Genomic DNA, 12,976 nt, shown 5'->3' with positions numbered 1-12,976 from the left:
TTATGATTCAGTAAATATCAGTTTTTCCCAGCAGATATAACCACATCGTGGGATGCACTTTCTCAGACCAAGGCTGCTGTAAGTAGTTTTAGCTTCCATTTATTTATTTCTGGTTTAAAATTGATTTCCTGTTGTGATTGAATAGATTAAAATTATTTCTGTGATGTTTTTTGGATGAGAAAATAAAGTTAACATTTTGGTAAGACATTATATACTGTATATTACAAAGTGACCATAAATAACAACTATTAAATAGTAAAGGAATAAACATGACACTACTTTAGGTATCAGGAGCACTAACACTGTGGCATATAAAATCTTAAAATAATTTGTGTTCTTTATTTACCTTTAATAAATTTGTTCATTTGGTATGTTGAAATGAAAATTTAAAATAGAGAATGAGTTAGGGAAGGTGGGGCTGTGTTTATGTAGAAGGCTCATTGTCAGGGAGGAAATGAAAGGAACCAACTTGTCCTTGAATAGACTGTGAGTTGCCTCTTCTTTTTTTGGACAATAACAGGCTGTTTTCTCACCCTGCTGAAGAATAATGCCTATGGGTAACCAGTTCCCATTTGTGTTTTGCCCAATCTTGTCTGGAGTTTAGGAATCCAAATTTGGTCCTTCAAAGGGAGACCCTTTTCATTTTCATTTGCTCTCTCTCTCTTTTAACATATCCTTTTTTGTTTTCTAACCACCTGAATTTGAATCACCTTTTTCTTTACTGTCTAAGTATTTTTTTTTTTTTTTTTGAGGCAGAGTCCTGCTCTGTCACCCTGGCTAGAGTGCCGTGGCGTCAGCCTAGCTCACAGCAACCTCAAACTCCTGAGCTCAAGCGATCCTCCTGCCTCAGCCTCCCAAGTAGCTGGGACTACAGGCATGCGCCACCATGCCCAGCTAATTTTTTCTATATATTTTTAGTTGTCCAGCTAATTTCTTTCTATTTTTTGGTAGAGATGGGGTCTCACTCTTGCTCAGGCTGGTCTCGAACTCCTGAGCTCAAACGATACTCCCGCCTCGGCTTCCCAGAGTGCTAGGATTACAGGCGTGAGCCACCGCACCCGGCCTAAGTATTTTTCTAGTTTTTCTGTCCTTTAATATTTAGAACCGGTTTTAAAATGAATCTGGAAAAAATATTACACCCTAGACTTGGTACCATTGCAGGGTCAAATTTTGGCTCTATCCTTATAGCAATATATATCCTCTCTCTTCTACATGAGCATTATACATCTATAATAATGAATAGTTTTTATCCCCCAGTTTAATTTAGTGATGAACTGTTAATAATAGTTGTTTTTCAAAACTATTGGATGTTTTTGAAGAATTTTTAAGTATGATAAGGGGCTCATAAGTAGGGGGGAAATCTGATATAGAACTATTGATAAATAAAGGATTATTCTAATTTTTTTAATACATTCCACTACAAAAATTGAAAGAAGATAAATCAAAGTTTTATACAAAGCGTTCATCTCTGTGTGATGAAATTTTGGTGATTTTAATTTTAATTTTTACATATTTTTTATTTTCTAAGTTTTTTCCTGTATAAACATGTAATACTCTATTCAGTAGAAAATGCTTTTTAGGCCAGGTGTGGTGGCTCATGCCTGTAATCCTAGCACTCTGGGAGGCCAAAGCGGGAAGATCTCTTGAGCTCAGGAGTTTGAGACCAGCTCTGAGCAAGAACGAGACCCTGTTTCTACTAAAAATATCAAAAATTAGCTGGGCGTGGTGGCATGCGCCTGTAAGTGCCAGCTACTCAGGAGGCTGAGGCAGGAGGATCTCTTGAGTCCAGGAGTTTGAGGTTGCTGTGAGCTAGGCTGACGCCACTGCACTCTAGCCTGGGGGACAGAGCAAGACTCTGTCTCCAAAAAAAAGAAAAAAGTGCTTTTTAAAATAATTGAGAACATTGGTGGTTATACCAAAAATTGGCCTGTATTGCAAAATGTATATGAAACCTGAATTCTATCTTGTGCAGTTTCTCCTTGTTTTGAAACTTATTTTATAGATGTTAAACTTTAAAAAGTTGTGGCTGTTTACTTACCTGTAGTCCTGAATTTTAGCCTAGATAAATCATTCTTTTCTTATTTTTGCATGTGAAATGTATAGGCTATATTGCATAATGATATGCCATGTATAATCTCAGATAATTTACTGCTTTAAAAAAACTCAACAATTAAAATAATTCAATGACAAATAGAAACTCTTTGATATTCTTCAGAATCTTACTGATTTTCTTGTCTAAATTTGGGCAGCATTTTGCCAGGTGTTATTACAGCTTAAGTAATAAATGATGAAAAACTAGTATTATAAGAAAGCATTGCTCAGTTTTTTCTACTTTGAAGAAAGGTATTGGATAATATAATTTTAAATAACCATATAAATTGACAGTAGCTGGATTATTTACAGAACTAACTTATGTGTTGTATTGGTGTTTAAACTTTAGCTGAGACACACTGAAAACAAGTTAGAAGTAGCCCCTACAAGTATAGCTGTGTTTGATTCCATCATGGATGCCAAGAAATCTTCTGCAAGTGCTACCCGAAAAATAAGTAGGAAAGGTATGTATGAAGTTACTTCCAAAGATATAAATGTTAAATATAAATTTTTGATGTTAGTTTTGTTTCCTTTTTTTTTTTTTTGTGAGACAGGATCTCACTCTGTCACTCAGGCTAGAGTGCCGTGGCGTCAGCCTAGCTCACAGCAACCTTAAACTCCTGGGCTCAAGCAATCCTCCTGCCTCAGCCTCACCAGCAGCTGGGACTATAGGCATGCGCCACCATGCCTGGCTAATTTTTTTTATTTTTTTAGTGGAGATGGGGTCTTGCTCTTGCTCAGGCTGGTCTCAAACTCCTGATCTCAAGCGATCCTCCTGCCTCGGCCTCCCAGAGTGCTAGGATTACAGGAGTGAGCCACTGTGCCCGGCCTGATTTTTTTCTTTTTTGATTCACAGGTATATTATATCACTTTGAAAATGAAATTTTGTTGATGTATATTTTCTTACTAGTGTTTAAAATCATAAATGGAATATCATTCATACAGATATATCACAAGTTGAGACAGTGCAGATATTTCTTTGATTACCTTTCATGTATTTCAGTCTGTGGTTTCTTAATTGGTGGGCTAAAACCTGCAGGTCAGAACTCTACCTAAACTATGATTTTCTTTTCTTTTCTTTTTTTTTTTTATCTGTGAGTTTGATGGATTGTATCTGATACTTCTCTTTTAAGTGAGTGAGAGCTATTGAAAAAAAGGAATTTTGTATGTAGAATTTTATTTTACATTGTTTGCTCAGAATATAGTCTTACTCTATTGATTGGGTTACTTTAATAATTTAACCTGAATATTTTCCATCCACTTATATAATACCCAACTAGAGATGGCAGAAATAACAGATACCTAAATTATTTTCTTACATACTAGTCAAATTCAGAGATGGTTGTATTTGATATCATATGTTCTCAAAGATTTCCTTTTCCTTCAGATGGTAGATACATGGATGATTCTTGGATTAATGCTCCAACCTCCAAATCCTCTAAATCACGAAAAGAGAAATCTCGTAGTCCTCTTAGAGCTACTACCCTGGAAAGTAATGTGAAGAAAAATAATCGTGTAGAATTTCGTGAACCTTTGGTTTCTTACAGGTTAGTATTGAGAAAAAATTATCAAATAGGGTTAGTCTGTAACATTTACAGTAAGATTATAATTTATTTTTTGAGTTTTTTGTAGCACTTTGGCTATTAGAATACTCTAGTATTATTACCTTTGCATTTTCCATAAAAGATAATGTTAAAATCTTTCACATGTAATATCAACTACAGTATACTCTTATAGATAAATATTTGGGGTGAAGAAGTAGTAGTATTTGCCTTAGGCTACCATTATTATGATAAATCTGTTTCCTAGAAAGCAAATTATTCAGTCTCTGGAAGTGTGGCTTTTTTTTCTTCTTAATATCTCAGATCATACATTCTACATAATGAACTTTATCTAGCTTTCTTTTCTTCTTATTTTAATTTCTTTCTTATTAGAAAGTGAGTTAGTTTATTGTTTTGTTTTGTTGTTGTTTCAACAACTTAGACGTTCAAGATTGATGAATGAATTTTCATAGTACAGATAATATAAAGTGCGTTGGATTTTGTTAACATAGTTTAGACTATTCAACTGATAAAATTACAGGATTTTGTATTTGAGGGACACTTTACTAATGATTTAAATGTGTTCATGCTCTTAGTATGACAAATAGTAACAAGTAATAATTACTGGACCTATTTCTTTGTTTCATTTGTAAGCATTTTTTGTGTTTTACAGTGTTAGTTAATAAATCAAAGAATTTCACAATGGTACTTGGTAGTTCTAGGTATATGTTTGTACTCTTAAATTTGAGATAAAGAATTTGGGTGAAGGAGATGGATTATGAGTTCAGTTCAATTTTTAAAATGTTACATTTGATACAGTTTGAAATATCTAAGTGAAAATATTCAGTAGGCATCTAAAAATTTGGGTAAGAATGCATGTGGAAGGGGGCAAGATGGCGGAGTGGAGGTGACCTCCTGGATTTGTGCTCCCGGAAAGGAAGGCATGGATCTCGACCTGCCACAACGCTAGAGGATTGCTCCTCCACAGGAACAGTGGGGTGAACCCACGGAGAATCACCGTGGGACACAGAGAACAAGAAAAAACAGAGGCGAGATAATTTGGAGAGTGCGGGACTGAAAACAGACAGCGGAGTGCGGGACGGCCGTACCTGCCTCACCGACGAGTGAGGCGGGTTCAGCCCCACAGCAAAGCGGCTTGATCTCCCCACTGACCCCCACATCCACTCGGTCAGGGATCTGACTGAAATTGGTGCAGAATCACCGCGGGAGACGTGGAGCTCCGAGGACAGCCCAGGAGCTACTGTATACTCCTGAGTGCTCCAGACCCCCCAGCTCTGATTCCTATCGGACCCTGAAAATTGCCCCCCAGTGCCAGTGATCTGCGGGTGGGCAGCAGCAATTGTGCGGGCCAAGGTCTAACTGCTGCAGAGCCATAGGGTACCAGGAGGCTCCATCCCCTGATCCATAGACCCTCTCCAGGTCCCCTTCCCAGGTGTGAACACTGAGTGCTTCCCCAGATGCAAGAGTGTGGAGCCCGGACCTTGGGAACACTGGGACAGGGTAGACCTTTGCCCGTGGGAGCTGCAGCAGCTGGGGCACTGAGTGAGTGAGGGCACTGCCTCCTCCGCCTAGCCAGTGTCTTTCCTGCGGAAAGAGACAGAAACCACACATCCAGAGGAAGAACCAAAAGACAGGGGAAAAGAAAAAAAAAGAAAAAGAGAGGGAGAAGAGGCTTTCTGCTTGCAAATAGTGTGAATCCTGCCTACTAACTGAAAGTCCACAACACAGTGATTTAACTTGCCAAACTGGTCTTAGGTCAAGCCAACCCTCTGAGGGTGGACCCATCAGAAGCAGTCCCCCAACTGAGATAGAAAAAAACTCTAAACAACACACAACAGTCTCCCCCTCTAGAAAAAGGAAGCAACATATCTAGACTGTTTCACAGCCTAAGAACAGAGTATAAGACGTGCTGTTAACCAGACTAAAGCTGTGAGAAAAGATCTACCGATAGAGCCAGATGGGAAGGGCTCAGCGGAAAAATATGGGGAGCACAAAAAACCAAACGGAAACCTTGCCCCCAAAGAGAAATACCAACTCTCCTCCAATTGGCACAAGCCAGTTTCAGACTACCAACATGTTACCAGAAGAATTTCAGTCTTGGGTTATACATAAGCTGAATGATATACAAGAAAAAATAGATATCCAACACAAAGAAACCACAAAAAAATTCCAGGATTTGGAAGAAAAATTCACTAAAGAAATAGAAATATTGAAGAAAAACCAAACTGAACTCCTAGAAATGAGGGATTTATTCAGGGAGCTACAAAACACAGTGGAAAGTCTCAAGAACAGGGTAGATCAAATAGAAGACAGAATCTCAGAGATCAAAGATAACTCTTTCCAATTAAATAAGACAGTCACAGAGATAGAGCAAAGAAATAAGAAAAAAGATCAGAGTCTTCAAGAAATGTGGGATTATGTGAAGAAACCTAACGTGAGAGTTATAGGCATCCCTGAAGGTGAAGAAGATAATAAGCAAGGGCTGGATAAACTATTTGGAGACATAATAGAAGAAAATTTCCCAGGCCTTGCTAAAACTTTAGATATACAGGTTCAAGAAGCTCAAAGAACCCCTGGTAGATTCATAGCAAATAGGAAAACATCATGCCACGTAGTCGTCAGACTGACCAAAATATCCACTAAAGAGACCCTTCTTCGAGCTGTAAGGAGAAAGAAACAAGTAACATACAAAGGGGGGAGGCCCATTAGAATTACGCCAGATTTCTCAACTGAAACTTTACAAGCAAGAAGAAGTTGGGGCCCCATTCTCACTCTTCTGAAACAGAATAATGCCCAGCCTAGAATCTTCTACCCAGCTAAGCTAAGCTTTCTATATGAAGGAGAAATTAAGATAAACAAGGACTGAGGGAATTCACCAAGACAAGACCACCCCTCCAAGAAGTACTCAAAAGAGAGTTAAACACGGATCATCACAACAAAGACCCACGAATGTAAAACCACCCAAGAGCTAAAGATCAAATTCGAACCACCACAATGGCTCAAGAGAGAAAACATAGCAATGAAGTTCTACCCAGTAAGATAAACAGAAATCTGTCCCACTTATCAGTTCTCTCACTAAATGTCAATGGCCTGAATTCCCCACTCAAGAGACATAGACTGGGCCAATGGATAAAAAAACACAAACCAAGTATCTGCTTCCTTCAGGAAACTCACTTAAGCGGCAAAGATGCGTTTAGACTGAAAATAAAAGGATGGAAATTGATATTTCAAGCAAATGGTAGCCAAAAGAAAGCTGGTGTGGCAGTTTTAATTTCCAATAACTTAGTCTTTAAACCAACAAAAGTAATAAAAGACAAAGACGATTACTACATACTGGTGAAAGGCACAATTCAACAAGAAGACATAACCATACTTAATATATATGCACCCAATCTAGGCGCACCCAGATTCATAAAGCAAATCCTACTCGATCTAAGCCAAATGATAGACAACAACACTTTAATAGTTGGAGACTTTAACAGCCCACTGACAGCACAGGACAGATCCTCCAAGCAGAAAATAAGCAAAGACATAGTAGACTTAAACAGAATGCTAGAACAAATGGGCCTGACTGACATCTACAGGACATTCTACCTGAAATCCACTGAATATACATTCTTCTCATCAGCTCACGGGACATTCTCTAAGATTGACCATATCCTAGGACATAAAGCAAGTCTTAAAAAAAAAAAATAGAAATCATACCCTGCATCTTCTCAGATCACAATGGAATAAAAGTAATAATGAACCCTAACAGGAACTCTCATTCCTACTCAAAGTCATGGAAGCTTAACAACCTTCTCCTGAATAACAATTTTGTAAAGGAAGAAATTAAGTCAGAAATCAAAACATTCTTTGAATTAAATGACAAAGGTGACACAACTTATCAAAATCTATGGGATGCAGCTAAAGCAGTCCTGAGAGGAAAATTCATTTCCATAAATGCCTATTTCAAAAAGACAGACAACTTACAAATAGACAACTTAATGAATAGACTCAAAGAGCTGGAGAAAGAACAGACTGACCCCAAACCCAGCAGAAGGCGAGAAATTATTAAGATCAAATCAGAATTAAATGAAAAGGACACCAAAAATACTATAAGGGAAATTAATAAAACAAAAAGTTGGGTCTTTGAAAAGATAAATAAGATAGACACACCACTGGCTAGACTAACCAAGAGCAGAAAAGAAAAATCTTTAATAACTTCCATCAGGAACATGAAAGGAGAAATCACAACCGAAGCCACAGAGATACATGACATCATCTATGAATTTTACAAAAATCTTTATGCACACAAATTGGAAAATGAGGAGGAAATGGACAAATTTTTAGAAACACACAGCCTTCTTCCCAAGCTCAATCAGGAAGAAATAGAATTCCTGAATAGACCAATATCAAGAACTGAAATTGAAACAGCAATAAAAAACCTTCCCAAAAAGAAAAGCTCTGGTCCAGATGGGTTCACACCTGAATTTTACCATACATACAAAGATGAACTGGTGCCCATCCTACATAAACTATTCTTCAATATCGAGAAGGATGGAATTCTCCCCAACACATTCTACCAAGCCAATATAACATTGATACCAAAACCAGGAAAGGATGCAACAAAAAAAGAAAACTACAGACCAATTTCTCTCAATAAAATCCTAGCAAATCGTATCCAAGTGCTTATTAAAAAAATAATTCATCACGACCAAGTAGGCTTCATCCCAGAGATGCAGGGGTGGTTCAACATACAAAAATCTATAAATGTAATTAACCACATAAATAGAAGCAAAAATAAAGACCATATGATCCTCTCAATAGATGCAGAAAAAGCATTTGACAAAATTCAACACCCTTTTATGATAAAAACACTTAACAACATAGGCATAAATGGGACCTACCTAAAAATGATACAAGCCATATATGACAAACCCACAGCCAACATCATACTGAATGGGGAAAAATTGAAAGCATTCCCACTCAGAACTGGAACGAGACAAGGCTGCCCACTGTCCCCATTACTTTTCAACATAGTATTGGAAGTCCTTGCGAGAGCTATCAGACAAGAGAGCAGAATCAAAGGTGTCCAAATAGGGACAGAAGAGATCAAACTCTCACTCTTCGCTGATGACATGATGTTGTATCTGGAAAACCCCAAGGACTCAACCAAGAGACTCCTGGAATTAATTAACGAATTCAGTAATGTCTCAGGTTACAAAGTCAATACACACAAATCAGAGGCATTCATATATGCCAATACCATTCAATTGGAGAACCAAATTAAGGACTCAGTACCTTTCAAAATAGCAACAAAGAAAATAAAATATCTAGGAATATATTTAACTAAAGAGGTAAAGGACCTCTATAAAGAGAACTATGAAACGCTAAGGAAGGAAATTGCAGAACACGTAAATAAGTGGAAATCCATACCATGCTCATGGATTGGAAGAATTAACATTGTTAAAATGTCTATACTACCCAAAGTAATCTATAGATTCAATTCCTATTAAATTACCAACATCATTTTTCACAGATTTAGAAAAAATAATTATACACTTTGTATGGAATCAGAGAAGACCCCGTATAGCAAAAGCAATCTTAAGCAATAAAAACAAAATGGGAGGTATTGATTTGCCAGACTTCAAACTATACTACAAAGCTGTGGTTCTTAAAACTGCTTGATATTGGCACAAGGGCAGGGACACAGACCAGTGGAACAGAACAGAAAACCCAAATATAAAACCATCCTCATATAACCATCTAATCTTTGACAAAATAGACAAAAACATACTCTGGGGACAAGAGTCCCTATTCAATAAATGGTGCTGGGAAAACTGGATAGCCACATGTAGAAGACTGAAACAGGACCCACAGATTTCACCTCTCACAAAAATCAAATCACGGTGGGTAACAGATTTAAACCTTAAATGGGAAACGATTAGAATTCTAGAAGAAAATGTAGGAAAGACTCTTACAGACATTGGTCTAGGCAAAGAATTTATGAAGAAAACCTCTAAGGCAATTGCAGCAACAACAAAAATAAACGACTGGGACCTGATTAAATTAAAAAGCTTCTGCACAGCCAAAGAAACAGTCATGAAAATAAACAGACAGCCTACAGAATGGGAAAAAATTTTCGCATACTACACATCAGATAAAAGACTGATAACAAGAATCTATTTAGAACTCAGGAAAATCAGCAAGAAAAAATCAAACAATCGTATCAAAAAATGGGCAAATGACATGAATAGAAAATTTTCAAAGGAAGACATAAGAATGGCCAAAAAACATATCAAAAAATGCTCAACATCCCTAATCATCAGGGAAATGCAAATCAAAACCACAATGAGATACCACTTAACTCCGGTGAGAATGGCCTTTATCAAAAAATCCCAAAACAACACATGTTGGCGTGGATGCGGAGAGACAGGAACACTGATACACTGCTGGTGGGAATGCAAACTAGTGCAACCCCTGTGGAAAGCAATATGGAAATACCTTAAACAGATTCAAGTAGACCTACCATTTGATCCAGCAATCCCATTATTGGGCATCTACCCAGAAGAACAAAAGTCATTCTATAACAAAGACACCTGTACCCGAATATTTATAGCAGCACAATTCACAATTGCAAAGATGTGGAAACAACCCAAGTGCCCATCAATCCACGAATGGATTAGTAAACTGTGGTATATGTATACCATGGAGTACTACTCAGCTATAAGAAATAACGATGATACGACATCTCTTTGGTTCTCCTGGAGAGAGCTGGAACCCATTATATTAAGTGAAGTATCCAAAGAATGGAAAAACAAGCATCACACGTACTCACCAGAAAACTGGTTTCCCTTATCATCACCTAAATGTACATTGGGGAAGGATACCAACTGGATATCAGACTGGGATGGGGGGTGGGGGGAGGGGATGGGTGTATGCCTACATGACGAGTGCGTTGCACACCCTCTCGGGAATGGTCATGCTTGAAGGTGCAGACCCGGGGAGGTGGGGCGGGGGAGGGGATGGAGGTATGACTATATGATGAGTGCCAGGCGCACTGTCTGGAGAATGAGAACGGACGTGCCTGGGACTCTGACTTGGGGGGATGGGCGGGACATGGACAATGTATATGAGCTGAACTTATGTACCCCCATGATGAGCTGAAATAAAAAAAAAAAAAAGAATGCATGTGGAATGTTCAGAACTAAGAATATAAATTTGGGAGTTGTCACTGGTATTGAAGCAATAAAAATAGTGGAAAAAATGTAGAGAGAAGCCAGGTACTTAATCTGGGTAAAAGTTCATAGTTTGGAAAAAAGAGAAGGGAAAAACTTAAAGAGTAATCAAAGTTCAGACTCTTTAAACATCATTAAGCATCTTGCCTAGAAACATTATCACTACCAGAATTAAGAATGAGTAACTGACTTCTTATTTATATTCTAACTTTCTTCCTGCAAAGAATGCTACTTGATATTTAAAATTGTGTAAATTATGTATCTTTTAAGAGAACAACAACAAAGATGCCCAGAGGATAGCTGTGAATGGAATTCCTTTCTCTGTGGTAGACTCCATTCATCACCTAAAACTCTTTTTTTTACCTTCTGTTTGTTTTTTGTGAGACACATTCTCCTTCTTTCTGTGGCCAAGGCTGGAGTGCAGTGGCATCATCGTAGCTCACTGCAACCTCAAATTCCTGGACTTCAGATCCTCCTGCCTCACCCTTCTGAGTAGCTGATACTACAAATACACACCGTCACTCTCAGCTGATTTTTAATTTACTTTTTTGTAGAGATGGGATCTCACTATGTTGCTCAGGCTGGTCTCGAACTCTTGGCCTTAAGTGATCCTCCTGCCCTGGCCTCCCAAAGTGCTAGGAATATAGGCATGAGCCACCATGCCTGGCCTGTATTACCTTCTGTATGAAACACGGCCAAATGTGTTCCTAACCCACTCCTTTTTCCGCAGCCTAGTTAATCATTCTTCTGAGCTCCCATAATACTGTGTAACTTCTTCTGTTATAGCATTTTATTTCATGTTGCATTATATTTTGATTCCATGTCTGCTCATTACAGTAGTCTATATGTAAGGGCCTAAATCTTGTTTTATTCTCATAGCATTATTTCAATGCCTGACACGTACTAAGTAGTCAATAAATATTTTTTCTAACATTTTATTATGAAAATTTTCAAATTTATAGAAAAGTTGAAAGAATTGTATAGTGAACACCCTTATATGTATTCAATAAATATTTAATGAGTGAATGAATGAAAGACTGTGAGAGATTACTTTTTTTGGTCAGTGTTTCAGCCCCTTTTGAGATTGGGATATGATATGTAACTTACCATTTTATGCTTTATTTTATTCTCTACATGTGCTAATTTTAGACCAAAATCATTTTAACCATGAGTTATTAGAGTCTGGTTAAGATAGTGAAAATAATCGCATTTAGTCTTGGTTTCTGATGGCAGCTATGGGATTCATTTCTCAGCCCAGCTTCTTCAATAATCAGCTACTCAGAGCAGGGTCTAAACTAAAGTTTTTTGGGTCATGGACCCCAGCGAGAGTCTGATGAAAGCTGTAGACTATCTCCTTAGAAAAATGCACATGCTTATATACTCCCAATAGACATAGTTACTACATTATGTTGTAATACAGTCATGGTTTTAAGAATTTTTGTGGTATTTAGGGTTTTATGCCTTTATATGAAATGGTCTAGATCAGTGTTATACAATAGAACTGTTAATGTGGGCCACATGTGTAATTTAAACACTTTTAGTAGTCACACACAAAAAAGATGTTTTATATTCCTAAATCTTTAGAATCTAGTATGTAACTTACCTTGCAGCAGCTCTTAATTTGGACTAGCCACATAGCATGTACTCAGTAGCCACATATGGCTAATGGCTACTGTTCCAGACATTGCAGGTCCAGACTGTTGCTATGTCTGGTTTTGTTGGTCATTTTGTTGGCTGTTTTTTCATGATTGATGTGTTCTTCTCACTGTTGAGGCCTATTCTTCTCCATTAACCTCCCTTTTAATAAACTGCTTTCTGAAAATAAAGCTTATTAGAATGATGTGTAAAATAAAAATAGTCTCTGAAGGAAGACTTCTGCTAGTGTTTTTATGAACAGAGAATATGGACTTTGTAATGTGTACTTTGGCTCTGCCCAGTCTTCTTTGCTTACTCCTGAGTTTCCAGATATGCTTTACATAGTTTGAAGCTGCCAGAAAAGTGCTCTTTGGTTAACAGGTTTAACTTTACTAACAGCGTGTATTTGGAGGAAAATATTTATTGTACCTCCACTTTATTTCTACTTCCCATTCTATTTGTTAATTT

General features: G+C 37.5%; 1 protein-coding gene across 4 annotated transcripts in view; it reads left to right on the top strand.

The window, feature by feature from the left end:
* The window catches only part of CEP350 (centrosomal protein 350), a 167,309-nt gene that overhangs the window by 27,889 nt on the left and 126,444 nt on the right, over positions 1 to 12,976 (top strand). For 3 of the 4 annotated variants that reach the window (XR_006734080.1, XM_045547232.1, XM_045547234.1), the window contains exons 3-5: positions 35 to 78; positions 2,441 to 2,555; positions 3,479 to 3,638. Coding sequence is in view for 3 of the 4 variants with exons in the window: in XM_045547232.1 (XP_045403188.1) it covers positions 2,504 to 2,555; positions 3,479 to 3,638 (212 nt within the window). In the remaining variant the exon portion in view is untranslated. The remainder of the gene's footprint in view (positions 1 to 34; positions 79 to 2,440; positions 2,556 to 3,478; positions 3,639 to 12,976) is intronic. The other variant, XM_045547233.1, reaches the window with a different exon arrangement.

This window comes from Lemur catta, chromosome 3 (genome assembly GCF_020740605.2).
Source record: "Lemur catta isolate mLemCat1 chromosome 3, mLemCat1.pri, whole genome shotgun sequence".
In the NCBI taxonomy this organism is placed as follows: Eukaryota; Metazoa; Chordata; class Mammalia; order Primates; family Lemuridae; genus Lemur; species Lemur catta.
This window is presented reverse-complemented; position numbering and strand designations above follow the sequence as displayed.